The sequence below is a fragment of the Chlorocebus sabaeus genome, chromosome 16 (assembly GCF_047675955.1).
Source record: "Chlorocebus sabaeus isolate Y175 chromosome 16, mChlSab1.0.hap1, whole genome shotgun sequence".
In the NCBI taxonomy this organism is placed as follows: Eukaryota; Metazoa; Chordata; class Mammalia; order Primates; family Cercopithecidae; genus Chlorocebus; species Chlorocebus sabaeus.
In genome coordinates, this window is record NC_132919.1 from 221,224 (window position 1) to 235,383 (window position 14,160).

General features: G+C 45.3%; 1 protein-coding gene across 1 annotated transcript in view; it reads right to left on the reverse strand.

Moving 5' to 3' along the window:
• LOC119620259 (uncharacterized) overlaps window positions 1-12,657 on the reverse strand; it is a 37,495-nt gene extending 24,838 nt beyond the window's left edge. Inside the window, 4 exon segments of the mRNA XM_073023831.1 lie at window positions 2,479-2,524; window positions 3,531-5,361; window positions 11,568-11,686; window positions 11,899-12,657. Of these exon segments, the coding sequence (XP_072879932.1) occupies window positions 2,479-2,524; window positions 3,531-3,718 (234 nt within the window). The 5' untranslated portion in view covers window positions 3,719-5,361; window positions 11,568-11,686; window positions 11,899-12,657.
• Between the last annotated feature and the right edge of the window lie 1,503 nt (window positions 12,658-14,160).

The following is a 14,160-nucleotide window of genomic DNA, read 5'->3' on the forward strand; positions in this document are numbered from 1 at the left end:
ATAACAATCTAAAAACAGATTTTCTAGGAAGTTACCGTGAAATCTACAAAGTCAATAAAACATTTCATCCCAGGTGCTGAGCTTTGAGGAGAGTATCAGGGTTTGGGCTCTGCTGCCTTTCCCCGAAGAACTCACTTGGGAAGCAGTCAGGTACGTGGCATCCTGGGGCCTGGCTGACATCAAGCTTGTCTGGTACTGTTAGTTTCAGCAGCATTTCTTCTTTAGCGAGGCTGTTGGAAAATAAAAGGGGAAGGAGGAATTTCTGGGCCTTGGTGGCTGCGAGGAGCTGCAAGTGATGCTGAATGCGATCTTCCAGCCGGCCTGGGGCCCTGGTGGAGACTGAATATGGAATGAGTGGCAGGTTTTGTGGGTAGACAATGGCGTCCATGAGAACTGCTGAGTAGGCAGAAAGAAAGATGGGTCTGAAGCTCAGGAGAGAAGTGGGGATGGAGGCATACGTTCTGGAATCATAGACAACAGCAGACATACTTGTTCAGCAGGAGGAATACGGAGGTGATTCATCGTCTCGTCATCATTGGACTTTGCTTTTGGCATAGGGCATCGTTTCTTTCTCCACTGTCCCGTGATGGTGGCTTTTTACATTTTATATTTGGGGAAACTAAGATTCACAGTCAGTGAATCTTGCAGTGAATTGCTGCTCAGTGAACCATTAACCATTATTGTGCATGGGCACTAATGTGGGCATTTTAATTGTCATGTATCTTTAAATATTTTCTATTTTTCAGATTAGAAGATAATTCTGAAACTAATGCCAGCCACTCTTTAATTACAAAAATGACGGATGACCTGTATCACCATGTGCCTGAGAATCATTGTGTTTTAAAGGACTTGGATCATCTTCCTACTGAGACGTAAGTTCCAGGACATCCTGACAACTGTTGAAACATTGATTCTGCTGATTAGCACAGCAAACTTAGACATTTTCTATGTTTTAGATTTTATAAAGTAGTCTTAGAATCCCACTGTTACTGCTCCAAGAGGAATTATGAGATCAGTTTGACAATCTCTGTGCAAGCGTGGCACATCTGATGAGGCTGTGAATGTCACATTCTGTTTGCCACAATTCAGTGTATTTAATTAACACTTGCCGCATGTCACGGTTGTCCCTGCAGACCCACCAGTGATACGCAGCTAGCCCTGGCTCCCAGAAAGCCACAGCCTTGCAGGTACAGGAAAGTGAGGTACAGGTGAGGATCACAATGCCTGCTCCAAGTCTGGCTCTGTTTGCAGGTGGCCCCAGCTGCTCCGTGAGCTCTGCAGCACACCCTTTCCTACCCTCTTCTGCCCCAGGATTGTGCTGGAAGTGCTGGTTGTGCTCCAAAGCATCGGCAAGCAGTGTCACCACGTGTCTGGCTAGGTCACCATTGCCTCGGAGCTGAGACACAGGCAGTGGGTGGAGAGGATGCTGCGGTCTCGCCAGCGGCAGAACTACCTGCGTATATGGAGTAGGTGTGCGCTCACTTTCCTGTTTTGGAGGGGCACTGTGGGGCAGGAAGTTGTCACAGATGCAGTTCCAGTCCCCACTGAAGACACACACAGTAGGCCCCTCACTAAACCCATCGACAGGTGTTGATATACTTGGAATTCACAACTGAGAGTATGAACCCAACGTATCTGAGACAAGTCTCAATACTTTTAGAAAGTTTACTTTCCCACGGTTAAGGACGTGCTGTGACAGTCTCAGGAGGTCCTGACAGCATGTGCCCCAGGTACTTGGGGCGCAGCTTGCTTTTATACATTTTAAGGAGACATAAGACATCAGTCAGTAGGTGTAAGGTGTACATTGGTTCCGTCTGGAAAGGCAGGAAAACACAAAGGTGGGGGCCTTCCAGGTTATAGGTGGACAAGAGACAAAGGATTGCATTGTTTTGAGTCTTTCATAGGCCTTTCGGTGAATACACAATTGACTTGTGAGTGGGGGTAGAGGAATAGTGACTTACACCTTAGTGTGGCTCAGTGAAGCTGCATTTTACACAGGGCAGAGGAAGCAATCATATAGGTATTTGTCTCAGGTGAGCTGAGGGATGACGCCCTGTCCCACCCCTGGGAAGATCAGCTGGCAACTGCATTGCCAGGGCGAAATTCAGCAGAAGTCTTTCCAGGTAGAGATCTTGAGGCCCACGAGGCATTTCCTTGTGGACAAACTGTGAGGGAGGTCTGTATGTAGCTTTTTTCTCTTGTAGCCACCTTATTTAGGAATAAAATGGGAGGCAGGTTTGCTTGAGGCAGTTCCCAGCTTGACTTTTCCCTTTGGCTTAGTGAGTTTGGGGTACTGAGATTTATTTTCCTTGCACGGTAGAAACAAAAGTTAAGCTCCCACAGCATGTTTCTAGTCATAAAAATATTGCCAAACTTCTAAAGAAAGACCCAAAACACTTACAGTGTTAAACATTGAGGCACATATGAGCTCTATGGACATTTAAGAAAGATGAATAAAAACGAGTGAGAACTACTCACTGTTTGGCGAGGCAGTGAGTGATAGCAGTCCGGCAGTCCGGCAGTCCTGTGGTGGTTAAATGAGGCAGTAAATGTTTGCAGAGGGAGACCTCCCGAGGCCCACCCCCTTCCCCCCACCCACAGCTCCAGTACCAACAGGAACAAATGTGTGGGTCACGGAGAACTTTTGTACCGACACGCACTGTCGAGCACTTGCATGATGATGGTAGACTTTACAAGTTCTTATAATTTGTATTCATCCATTCATTCATTCATTCATTTTCCAACCTGTTCATTCCAGTTCAGAGTTGTGGGTGGCTGGAGCCTATCCCGGCAGCTCCGGGTACAAGGCAGAACCCACTCTGGACAGGACGTGGTTCCTTCGAAGGGCCAGTCACACACCCACACTCACTCTGGGACCATGGAGATGCGCCAGTTCACCTAATGTGCACGGCTCTGGGATGTGGGAGGAAACTGGGGGAGGGGAGAAAACCCATGCAGAACGTGCTTCTCCACACAGACCGTGGCCCTCACGGTGTATCGATTTATTTTCTCACTGATGTTGTGATGAAACGGTGTTGAATGAAATGATGTTATCTGAGGACTGTGAGGACTCCCCATGCTGATTTTCATAGAAAGTTATAGTACATACTATTTTAAAAAGTGTTTGTAATTTGGCCTATGGAAATGTGGGTTCTATCTACCTAAATGAATATTTGGATTTAAAGTATAACAGCAGATTAACTGGATTTGGATTTAAAATATAACAGCAGATTAACTGAATAGCAGATTAACAGCATTATGGTTCCTTCACTTACAGTGTATATTTTAGAATGTGCTACATCCTTAAGAAATGACCATTTTGGATACATTTCTAGAACTTTTGGGTTGAGTGGTATCTGTGTTTTTAAAGCTTTAAATAGATATCACTGGATTCCCCTCCAGAAGGGTGCTACTCAATTTACACTCTTACCAGCAGTTTATAAGACAAGGTCATTCTCTTATTACCACTCTCCAAAACCAGAATATTTTTAAATGTCTCAACTAGTTTCACGGGAAAAATAAGATCTTACCTTAGTTGGGATTTCTTTAATCTGGTGGCATTGAACTTGCTTTCGTATTGAGGCCATTTGTTTTCCTCTGGTGAGAGTTCCTCCCTAGATGTCAGAGGGCAGGGAGCAGGGAGGCTGCTGGGCACAGACTGAGCCTGCCTGGTGCCCCGTGAGTGTGCAGAGCCCCTGGCAGCCCTGACATAGACCATCAGATGTCTGAGAGTCTCAGACGATGACTGATGAGCAAGGAATGCAGACGTGCAGGATGGGCCAGGAGCAAGGGCTACACTGGGCACTCCCGCCACCCACGGGCCTGGGGGCTGGAAGCAGGCATTGGGCTCTGAGGATTAGGAAAATTATTTCGGAGAAATTGGGACTTAAGGATGTTGATGAGGTGAAACATCTTTTTCCTGATGACGGTGGAAAATACCAACGTTCCTCAGGTTTGAATTTACTTTCATCTGTTTTTAGTATCAGACTACTGTCCCCTGTGCTCAGCCTGATCCGGTTCCTCATTACGCTGCAGTTGGTCAATGGGAAGAATTCTGTTCATGGGAAGAATGCGCGTGAGTATCAGCAGTACCTAAAGTGAGTACGTCCCACTTCTCTGTAGTCGCATTGCATCGTGGGCCAGATTGGGGGTGAGCCTGTAGGAGTGAGAATGGGGCAGCATCGGGGCCACCATCTCCTTGGTGACCCCACCGCCATCTCAGGCAAGGGTCTGACATCTGGCCTGCAAGAAGAACTCCCACATCCAAATGTCTCAAAACCACATTTTGTTTGTTTGTTTTTCGAAGACAGAGTTCCATCTGGAAAGGCAGGAAAACACAAAGGAGGGGGCCTTCCAGGTTATAGGCGGACAAGAGACAAAGGATTGCATTATTTTGAGTCTTTCATAGGCCTTTCGGTGAATACACAATTGACTTGTGAGTGGGGGTAGAGGAATAGTGACTTACACCTTAGTGTGGCTCAGTGAAGCTGCATTTTACACAGGGCAGAGGAAGCAATCATATAGGTATTTGTCTCAGGTGAGCTGAGAGATGAAGCCCTATTGCACCCCTAACACTAACCCTAACCCTAACACAAACCCTAACCCTAATCCTAACCCTAACCCCTAACACTAACCCTAACCCTAACCCTAAAACCCTAAACCTAACCCTAAAACCCTAACCCTAACACTAACCCCTAACCCTAACTCTAACCCTAACCCTAACCTAACCCTAACCAACCCTAACCCTAACCCTAACCCTATCCCACACCCTAACCCTTAACCCAAACCCGAAACCCTAAACCTAACCCTAAACCCTGACCCTCACCCTCACCCTGACACTAACCCCTAATCCCTAACCCAGACCCTAACCCTAATCCCTAACCCCTAAACCTAATCCCTGACCCTGACCCCAACCCTAACCCTAACCCAACCCTAACCCTTAACCCCTAACCCTAACCCTTAACCCTAACCCTTAATCCTAACCCTGTAACCCTAACCCTAACCCCTAACCCTAACCCTGACCCTGACCCCAAACCCTGACCCCCAACCCTAAAGCCTAATGCTGACCACAAACCCTGACCCTAAACCCTAAACTTGACCCGAACTGCTAACCCCCAACCCTGAACCCTAGCCTTCACCCTCAACACTAACCCAGACCCTAACTGCTAACACCTAACCCTAACCCCTTTCTACTAAAAATACAAAAAATTACCAGGCGTGGGGGAAGGCACCTGTAGTCCCAGCTGTTCAGGATGTTGAGGCAGGAGGATTGTTTGCACTTGGGAGTCAGAGGTTGCGGTGAGCTGACATTGTGCCTTTGCACTCCAGCCTTGGTGACAGAGCGAGACTCTGAGACTCCGTCTAAAAAACAAAGCAAGCAGCATGTTTGTGCACACCACCTTGTGCACACTGCCTCGCATTGTCTGTTGTCACGCTTTCGGCGTTTGAACAGATACAAAAACCTTACGTGCTCTAATTATTATTTCCTTTCTTCTGCTAGGTTTGGGTTTAGTGTGCTGTAATATTTAGAATTCCTTATATGGGGCCGGGCGCAGTGGCTCAAGCCTGTAATCCCAGCACTTTGGGAGGCCGAGACGGGCGGATCACGAGGTCAGGAGATCGAGACCATCCTGGCTAACACGGTGAAACCCCATCTCTACTAAAAGATACAAAAAAAAACTAGCCGGGCGAGGTGGTGGGCACCTGTAGTCCCAGCTACTCGGGAGGCTGAAGCAGGAGAATGGCGTAAACCCGGGAGGCAGAACTTGCAGTGAGCTGAGATCCGGCCACTGCACTCCAGCCCGGGCGACAGAGCGAGACTCCGTCTCAAAAAAATAAAAAATAAAAATAAAAATAAAAATAAATTGCGTTTCTGACTTAATATCTGTATTCTTTCTTGAGGTAGACATTTATGATTATAAATGTCCTGAACACTCATACGTTATGGTGTGTTATATATTCATTTTTGCTTTTCACCATTTATTTTCTAACTTTGTAATATTTTTCCTTGAGTCACATTTAAGAATGTATTATTTGTCACATATTTATGGTTTTTGCAGCTTTTCTTCTTTTGTTGATCTCTACTTTCATTCCATTGTGATAAAAAATATATATCTGGAAATATTTCAATCTTTTACAATGTATTAGGACTTATTTTATAGCCTAACATATGGTTTATCCTGGAGAATATTCCATGTGCCATTCAGAAGAATGTGTATTCTGCTGCTATTCTGCTGTTCTGCGTATGTCTGTGAGGTCTATTTGGTATATAGTGCTGACCAAGTTCTCTATTTCCTTACTGATCTTTTGTTGTGTTGTCATATTTATTACTGAAAGTAGCGTATTGAAGTCTTCAACAATGATTGTTTAACCGTCTATATCTCCCTTCACTGCTGTCCATTTTTGCTGCATATATTTTGGGACTCTGTTGTTAGTTATGTATAGTTTTATTATAGTTATATCTTCTTGCAAAATAGAACCTTTTAATATCATAAACTTTTAAAAATTTAAAGTCTATTTTGCAGGCCAATAAATAGTCACCTTAGCTCTCATTTGATTAACATTTTCATGGAATAACTTTTTCCATAATTACACTTTTAGCCTCCTTATGACCTTATATCTAAAGTGAGTCTTTTCAGGTAGCATATATTTATAGATGGATGTGGTCTCTTTAATCTGAGCTCCCAATCTCTGCTACTGAGTTTAATCCATTTGCATTTAATGTGATTATTGACAAAGAAAAATGTACTTTGGTCATTTAACTGTTTTTTCTTACATGTCCTACATGCTTTATGCTACTTAATTCCCCCATTACTCCCTTTTAAGCTAACTTTTTGTAACATTTTGATATCCTTCTTTCTTTTGCTGTACATTTTTGTTTACATAAGTTGTAACCTTGGACATTGCAATTAACATTTGAAACTGATAAGTCTAATTTGAATAATGCCAACTTTGTTTCCGCAGCATACAAAACTGTACTCCTATACATCTCTGTCCCTCCCCCTTTATGTTATTATTGTCACAGATTGCATCTTAACTCATTATATGCTCAGTAACATAGATTTATCATTATTGTTTTATGCATATACCTTTTAAGTAATATTGAAAAGGAGAGAAGTTATAAGCCAAACCCCAAATGTAATAATCCTGGCTTTTATATTTACCTATAAATTTACCTCTACTATTGTTATTTTTTTACTACAGCTTCAACTTACTGTCTAATATCCTTTAATTTCAACTTGAAGGAGCCCCTTTAGCAGTGCTTGACAAGCAGGCCTACTGGTAATGAACTCCCTCAGCTTTTGTTTATCTGGATATTTCTTAATTTCTCCTTCATTCTTGAAAGGTCATTTTGCAAAATATAGAATTCATGGTTGACCATTTGTTTTTCTTTTCCTTTGAGGACTTTAAATACGTCGTCACACTGCCTTCTGACCTCCACAGTTTCTGAGGAGAAACCAGCTGTTAATCTTACTGATGCGTTGCTTCTCTCTTCAAAATTCTCACTTTATCATTGTGTTTCAATGATTGACTATAATGTTCGTCCTTCGAGTGCATCCTTCTTCAAGGTCACCGACCCTCATGTATTTCCTCAGATTTGGGTGTTTTCAGTCATTAAAAAAAAATTACTCGTAAATAAAAACTTTTCTTTCCTGAACTTTTCAAAGCTTTATTCAATTTTTTTCAGCATTTTTTTTTTTTTTTTTTTTTACTTTAAGCTCTGGGATACATGTGCAGAACGTGCAGGTTTGTTACATACATATACACGTGCCATGGTGGTTTGCTGCACCCATCACCCTGTCATCTAGACTTTAAATCCCACATGCATTAGTTATGTGTCCTAATGCTCTCCTTCCCCTTGCCCCCAACCCCTTAACAGGACCCAGTGTTTGATATTCCCTTCCCTGTGTCCATGTGTTCTCATTGCTCAATTCCCACTTATGAGTGAGAACATGAGGTGTTTGGTTTTCTGTTCCTGTGCCAGTTTGCTGAGAATGATGGTTTCCAGCTTCATCCATGTCCCTGCAAAGGATATGAACTCATTCTTTTTTATGGCTGCATATTATTCCATGGTGTATATGTGCCACATTTTCTTTATCCAGTCTGTCATTAATGGGCATTTGGTTTGGTTCCAAATCTTTGCAATTGTAAATAGTGCTGCAGTAAACATACGTGTGCATGTGTCTTCATAGTACAATGATTTATAATCTTTTGGGTATATACCCAGGAATGGGGTTGCTGGGTCAAACGCTACACTGACTTCCATAATGGTTGAACTAATTTATATTCCCACCAACAGTGTAGAAGCATTCCCATTTCTCCACAGCCTCGCCAGCATCTGTTGTTTCCTGGCTTTTTAATAATCACCACTCTAACTGGTGTGAGATGGTATCTCATTGTGGTTTTGATTTGCATTTCTCTAGTGACCAGAGACGAGCTTTTTTCATGTGTCTGTTGGTTGCATAAATGTTTTCTTTTGAGAAGTGTCTGTTCATATCCTTTGCCTCCTTTTTGATGCGATATGCCCCCTTTTTGATGGGGTTGTTTTTCTTGTAAATTTAAGTTCCTTGTAGATTCTGGATATTAGACCTTTGTCAGATGGGTAGCTTGCAAAAATTTTCTCCCATTTTGTAAGTTGCCTGTTCACGCTGATGATAGTTTATTTTGCTGTGCTGAAGCTCTTTAGTTTGATTAGATCACATTTGTCAATTTTGGCTTTTGTTGCAATTGTTTTTGGTGTTGTAGTTATGAGGTCTTTGCCCATGCCTACCTCCTGAATGGTATTGCCTAGGTTTTCTTCTAGGGTTTTTATGGTTTTGGGTTTTACATTTAAGTCTTTAATCCATCTTGAATTACTTTTTGCATAAGGTGTGAGAAAGGGGTCTAGTTTCTGCTTTCTGAATATAGCTAGCCAGTTTCCCCAGCACCATTTATTAAAGAGGGAATCCTTTCCCCATTGCTTGTTTTTGTCAGGTTTGTTAAAGATCAGATGGTTGTAGATGTATGGTGTTATTTCTGAGGGCTCTGTTCTGTTTCATTGGTCTATATCTGTTTTGGTATCAGTACCATGCTGTTTTGGTTACTGTAGCCTTGTAGTATACTTTGAAGTCAGGTAGCATGATGCCTCCAGCTTTGTTCTTTTAGCCTAGGGTAGTCTTGCCTACACAGGCTCTTTTTTGGTTCTATATGAAATTTAAAGTCGCTTTTTCTAATTCTGTGAAGAAAGTCACTGGAAGCTTGATGGGAATATCATTAAATCTATAAATTGCTTTGGGTAATATGGCCATTGTCACAATATTGATTCTTCCTATCCATGAGCATGAAATGGTTTTCCATTGTTTTGTGTCCTCTCTTATTTCCTTGAACAGTGGTTTGTAGTTCTCCTTGAAGAGGTCCTTCACGTCCCGTGTAAGTTGTATTCCTAGGTATTTTATTCCCTTTGTAGCAATTGTGAATCGAGTTCACTCATAACTTGGCTCTTGGTTTGTCTATTGATGTATACGAATGGTTGTGATTTTTGCACATTGATTTTGTATCCCGAGACTTTGCTGAAGTTGCTTATCAGCTTAAGGAGTTTTTAGGCTGAGACAATGGGGTTTTCTAAATATACAATCATGTCATCTGCAAACAGAGATAATTTGACTTCCTCTCTTCCTATAGGAATATGCTTTATTTCTTTCTCTGATTGCCCTGGCCAGAACTTCCAATACTATGTTGAATAGGAGTCTTGTGCCAGTTTTCAAAGGGAATGCTTCCAGCTTTTGTCCATTCAGTATAATATTGCCTGTGGGTTTGTCATAAATAGCTCTTATTATTTTGAGATATGTTCCATCAATACCTAGTTTATTGAGAGTTTTTAGGATGAAGGAATTTTGAATAATATTGAGTAATTGAACACCAACATGGCTTCACGTTACTCCAACAGTGAAATTGCTCATATGAAGATCACCAGTAAGCTCAAAAGGCCTCATCTGCCTTCATTATTTGACCTCTCAGTAACTTTTAAAGTATCAGATCATGTTCTATGATCAAGACATTTTCCTTTCTCACTTCTTGATGACACCACATAAAACTAGTTTTCCTCCTTTTCACAAGCCAACTTTTTGGGTTTGTTTTTTTGTTTGAGACAGGGTCTTACCCTGTCACCAAGGTAATACATCCGAAATGATAGACTTGAATAGGAATAGTAATTGAAAGTCCAAGACTTCAGATCTGTCAGTAGATAATTTTGGACTCAAGCCTGGAATAGGTCACTTGCTAGCTGGGAGCCTAGGCAAGATATTTTACTTTCTAATTCTCAGTTTCCTCATGAGTAAAATGTGGGCACTAGAGTTATCGGTTGGTAAGGATTAAATGAGCTGGTATGGTAATAGCTTAGTCACACCACACTGTTCTCAGAATATTTCATTTCAGTTTAATGAATATGGGTCCTTATTATACAAGGGATTAAGATAAATTTATAGAATAAATTTTCTAACTACAACTTCTCACCATCATATAGTTTTTAACCTCCATGAGGAATATGAGTTCAACATCTCTATAACTCTTAATATAAAATATTGAACTGATATGATTTGACTCTGTTTCCCCACCCAAATCTCATAAAGAATTTTAATCCCCACCCTAACCCTAACAACCCTAACCCTATGCTATCCCTAACCTAACTGAAAATGTTAAGAGCCTAACAATTGAGTGAATAAATGATGACTGATCCTAAAGCAATTAAGTAAATAATTCACTAGGGAATTATTAAAGAATTAAGAATTAATATTCCACAAATACTCACTGTGTCTCAATGATGCTCCTTGGTGTTCCCAGGCTTTTCTTAACCACCCCCACTTAAGCTTTGCAACCACCCCATGGCAGGTCCTAGCACCATCCCCATTTTACAGGTGAGAGGTTTGTGAACCTGCCTAGGGTCACACACCTGGGCAGTGTCAGGCCTGAATTTGAGCAGGCACAGGTGGTGTCAGGAGAGATGCTGATGTCATAACAGTACAAGGAAAAGGAGGAGCAGAAGGGAGCAAGGCGTGATGGCCAGACATGCCATGGGCTGACCCTACATGAACTCTGCCCCACAGCTGGCCAGGCTACATTTTTCCTGTCCTTACATCGAGTTCTCACTTCATCATAGGAAGAGCACGGAGCGCAGGGAGAGTGTCCAAACAGCACTGGTACGGACTAGGAACTAGAGACTTCGGCTATCACCGACTCAGTGAAAAACAATCAGACAAAATACTAGAAATAAACCACAGGGACAGCTGGCTTTGTCTTTAGGTGTCGGATCTGCATGTGTTTCCTTCTAAGTCTGTCCCCTCATTCTCCAAAGCAGACATGAACTCGGGTGATGAGTCAGGCTGCAGAAGCAGTGTGGGGTCACAGGAAGCCCCCCCGACCCCGGTCCCCGATGTGGGCTCCTTGCTGGTGACTTCCCCCTCCCTGGGGTCTGACCTTGTCCCCATGTCGGGGTCCTAGCACCTCCGCACCCACTCCACGCTCCAGTCTCATCTGAGGAGAGAGAGGAACTGATCACGTGAGATGGTCCCATGGCCACGGGATGACAGTACCTGGCAGCCAGTGGCTTTGAAACTGTCTCAGCTCCAGGAGGACGGGGCTGAGGCCAGCAGCTCCCACGGTCCTTGGATTGTCTCTGGGGATTGTGGAGGCCCCTTTCCCTCACGTCCCTCTGCAAGTGATGAGATGGGAGGGGAAGCTTAGTGAGGCTCCTTGTCCCAGCCTCCTTCCCAGCAGCGCTGCTGGCTGGAAAAGGCTGTTGCCACGGGGCCACCCCAGTATTCTTTCTTTCTTGGCATGTCTTTGGTCTGAACCAACAATCCATTACTATCAATCAAGACACCCCAAAACCTGGTGCTTGGTTCACCTCTCAAATATACTCACTGAACCCTCCTCTGGCCACACGATGCCGTCGTCTCCAGCTCAGCTCCTGGCCCTGCCACACAGTGACCTCGAAATGCAAATGGGCAGCCACAGCTCCGTTTCCAGCCGCGCTGGAGGTTTTGCTGTTTGGAGGCTGGAGGACTTGTCCTTCAGATAAGCCTGACAGCTAAGCAGGTGCGCAACCGGTCTGCCAATCGCTGGTGGTGCCAAACATCCCTTTCCCGGGGCATGGAGCCAGCCCAGCTGCCACTCCTTGGGCACAGGTGTGCGCGGAGGCGGCTGTGACAGCTCCTTCCACCGAGGGAGGGAGCGGGAGCCCAGCCGAGCCTCTGTGCGGACAGCAGGGACGGCACCCGGTGCGCGGCGCCCTGGATGAAGGAACGAGTCCGGAGCAAGAGCTCGGAGAGGCGCTCGGCGTGGGCGGGACCCGCAGCCGCTGCCTCCCCAGGCTGCCCCCTCCCGGGCGCGCGCGGCGCCGGCGGGGCCATTTGCGCAGCCGCACACACGTCCCGCCGGGCGGGCCCGCGCTCCATCCGGACAAAGCGCCCGGGGCCCCCCGAGTCCCTGCAGGGTCAGGGCCTGCGGAACCGCGCGGCCTCTGCCCCACAAAACCACGGCGCGGCGGCAGAGCTCTTCTGCCCGCATCGCAAGGAAACGAGCCGCACGTCCCAGCCTGCGTTTCCGTTTCCCGGAGAGACCCCGGGCTCCCTCCTCCAAGGACAGGAACGCAACGCACTGGCAGAGCTCGCGGATTGGCTGGGGGAGAGAAGTGGGCGGAGTGAGCACTAGGAGATGCTGTCATTGGATAAGAGAAGTGGGCAGGGTGGGCACCGGGTAGAGCCTGCTGGGTGGATAGGAGCGAGAAGCAGGGGGAGCTGGTGCTGAGATCCTGCAATTGGACAGGCATGAAGTAGGTGGGGCGGGCACTGAGGAGACCCTGCCAATTGGACAAGAGAGAGAAGTGGGCGGAGTGAGCATTGGTGGAGCCTGCTGATTGGGCAAGAGACAGGAGTGCTGGGGCAAGGACTGCGGAGAAGGCTGCTATTGGATGTTAGGGAGAAGAGGGCGGAACAAGAAGGTGGAGAACTCTGCCAATTGGACAGGCGAGATAAGTAGGAGGAGCGAGCAATGAATGGAGCCAGCCGTGAAAAAAGCCCTGACAACTGAACAGGGGAGAGCAGTGGAACCAGAATTAGGGTTACGGAAACGGTGACAACCAGAAAGGAAATTACAGCAGCGATGCCCACCGCACCAACCCAAAACTATGACCCGAGTCCTAACCCACCCTAACCCAGCCAAAACCAAACTCCAAACCCTCACTAAATGTGAAACGCTGACCCGGACCCACACCTGGACCTAGTGCGACCCCAAGCCTGAACCCTAACCCCTAACCCCTAATCCTGATCCTACACCCTAACCCTGACCCTGACCCTGAGGGGAGACATAGAGGAAAGAGATTGAGAGGTTTGCACATTCAGTGACATACATTTTCTTCGTTAGTCGATGTTAGAAAGCAAAGGCTTGTATCTCTTAAGAAGTTTCTATCTGACCTAAAGAATGATGTACAATAAACTGTGTTCAACAAACTGTGTTAAGAAGGTTTTTTCCCCCTCAAAACCTACACAATACGTGTCTTAAAGTACCTTCCAACATTTAACTCCCTTGGAGACTCAGACAGGGGCTGGCGTTTGAGTCAATACTCCACAGCTGTTTGGTGGATGAGTGGACAACAGCACGGCCAACAGGTCCTGGTGCAAAAAGTCTTGGGTAGCCTCACTTTGAATCCTGCTTCTGCCATCGACCAGCCGTGTGGTTCTGTACAAGTATTTTAACCTCTCTGGTCCGCAGTTTCCCCATCTGTAACTTGAGGGCCTACCTCAAATGGGTTCCTGGTGAAGAGTAACAAGACTATATCCGGAGTAGGTTTCAATTGCCTTTTCCTCCGTCTTTCTCCCTCCCCTCCAACCCTTACAAATCCTTTTTTTCCTCCCCCCCCCCACCCACAGGTTCTCCCTCTGTTGCCCAGGCTGGAGTGCAGTGGCATGATCTTGGCTCACTGCAACCCCCACTTCCCAGGCTCAAGCAATCTTCCTCCTCCCACCTCAGCCTCCCGAATAGCTGGAGCTACAGGTGTGTGCCACTACGCCAGGCTAATTGTCATTGTGTGTGTGTGTGTGTGTGTGTGTGTGTGTGTGTGGAGACAGGGTGTCTCCATGTTGACCAGGCTAGTCTCAAACTCCTGGCCTCAAGCAATCCTCCCAC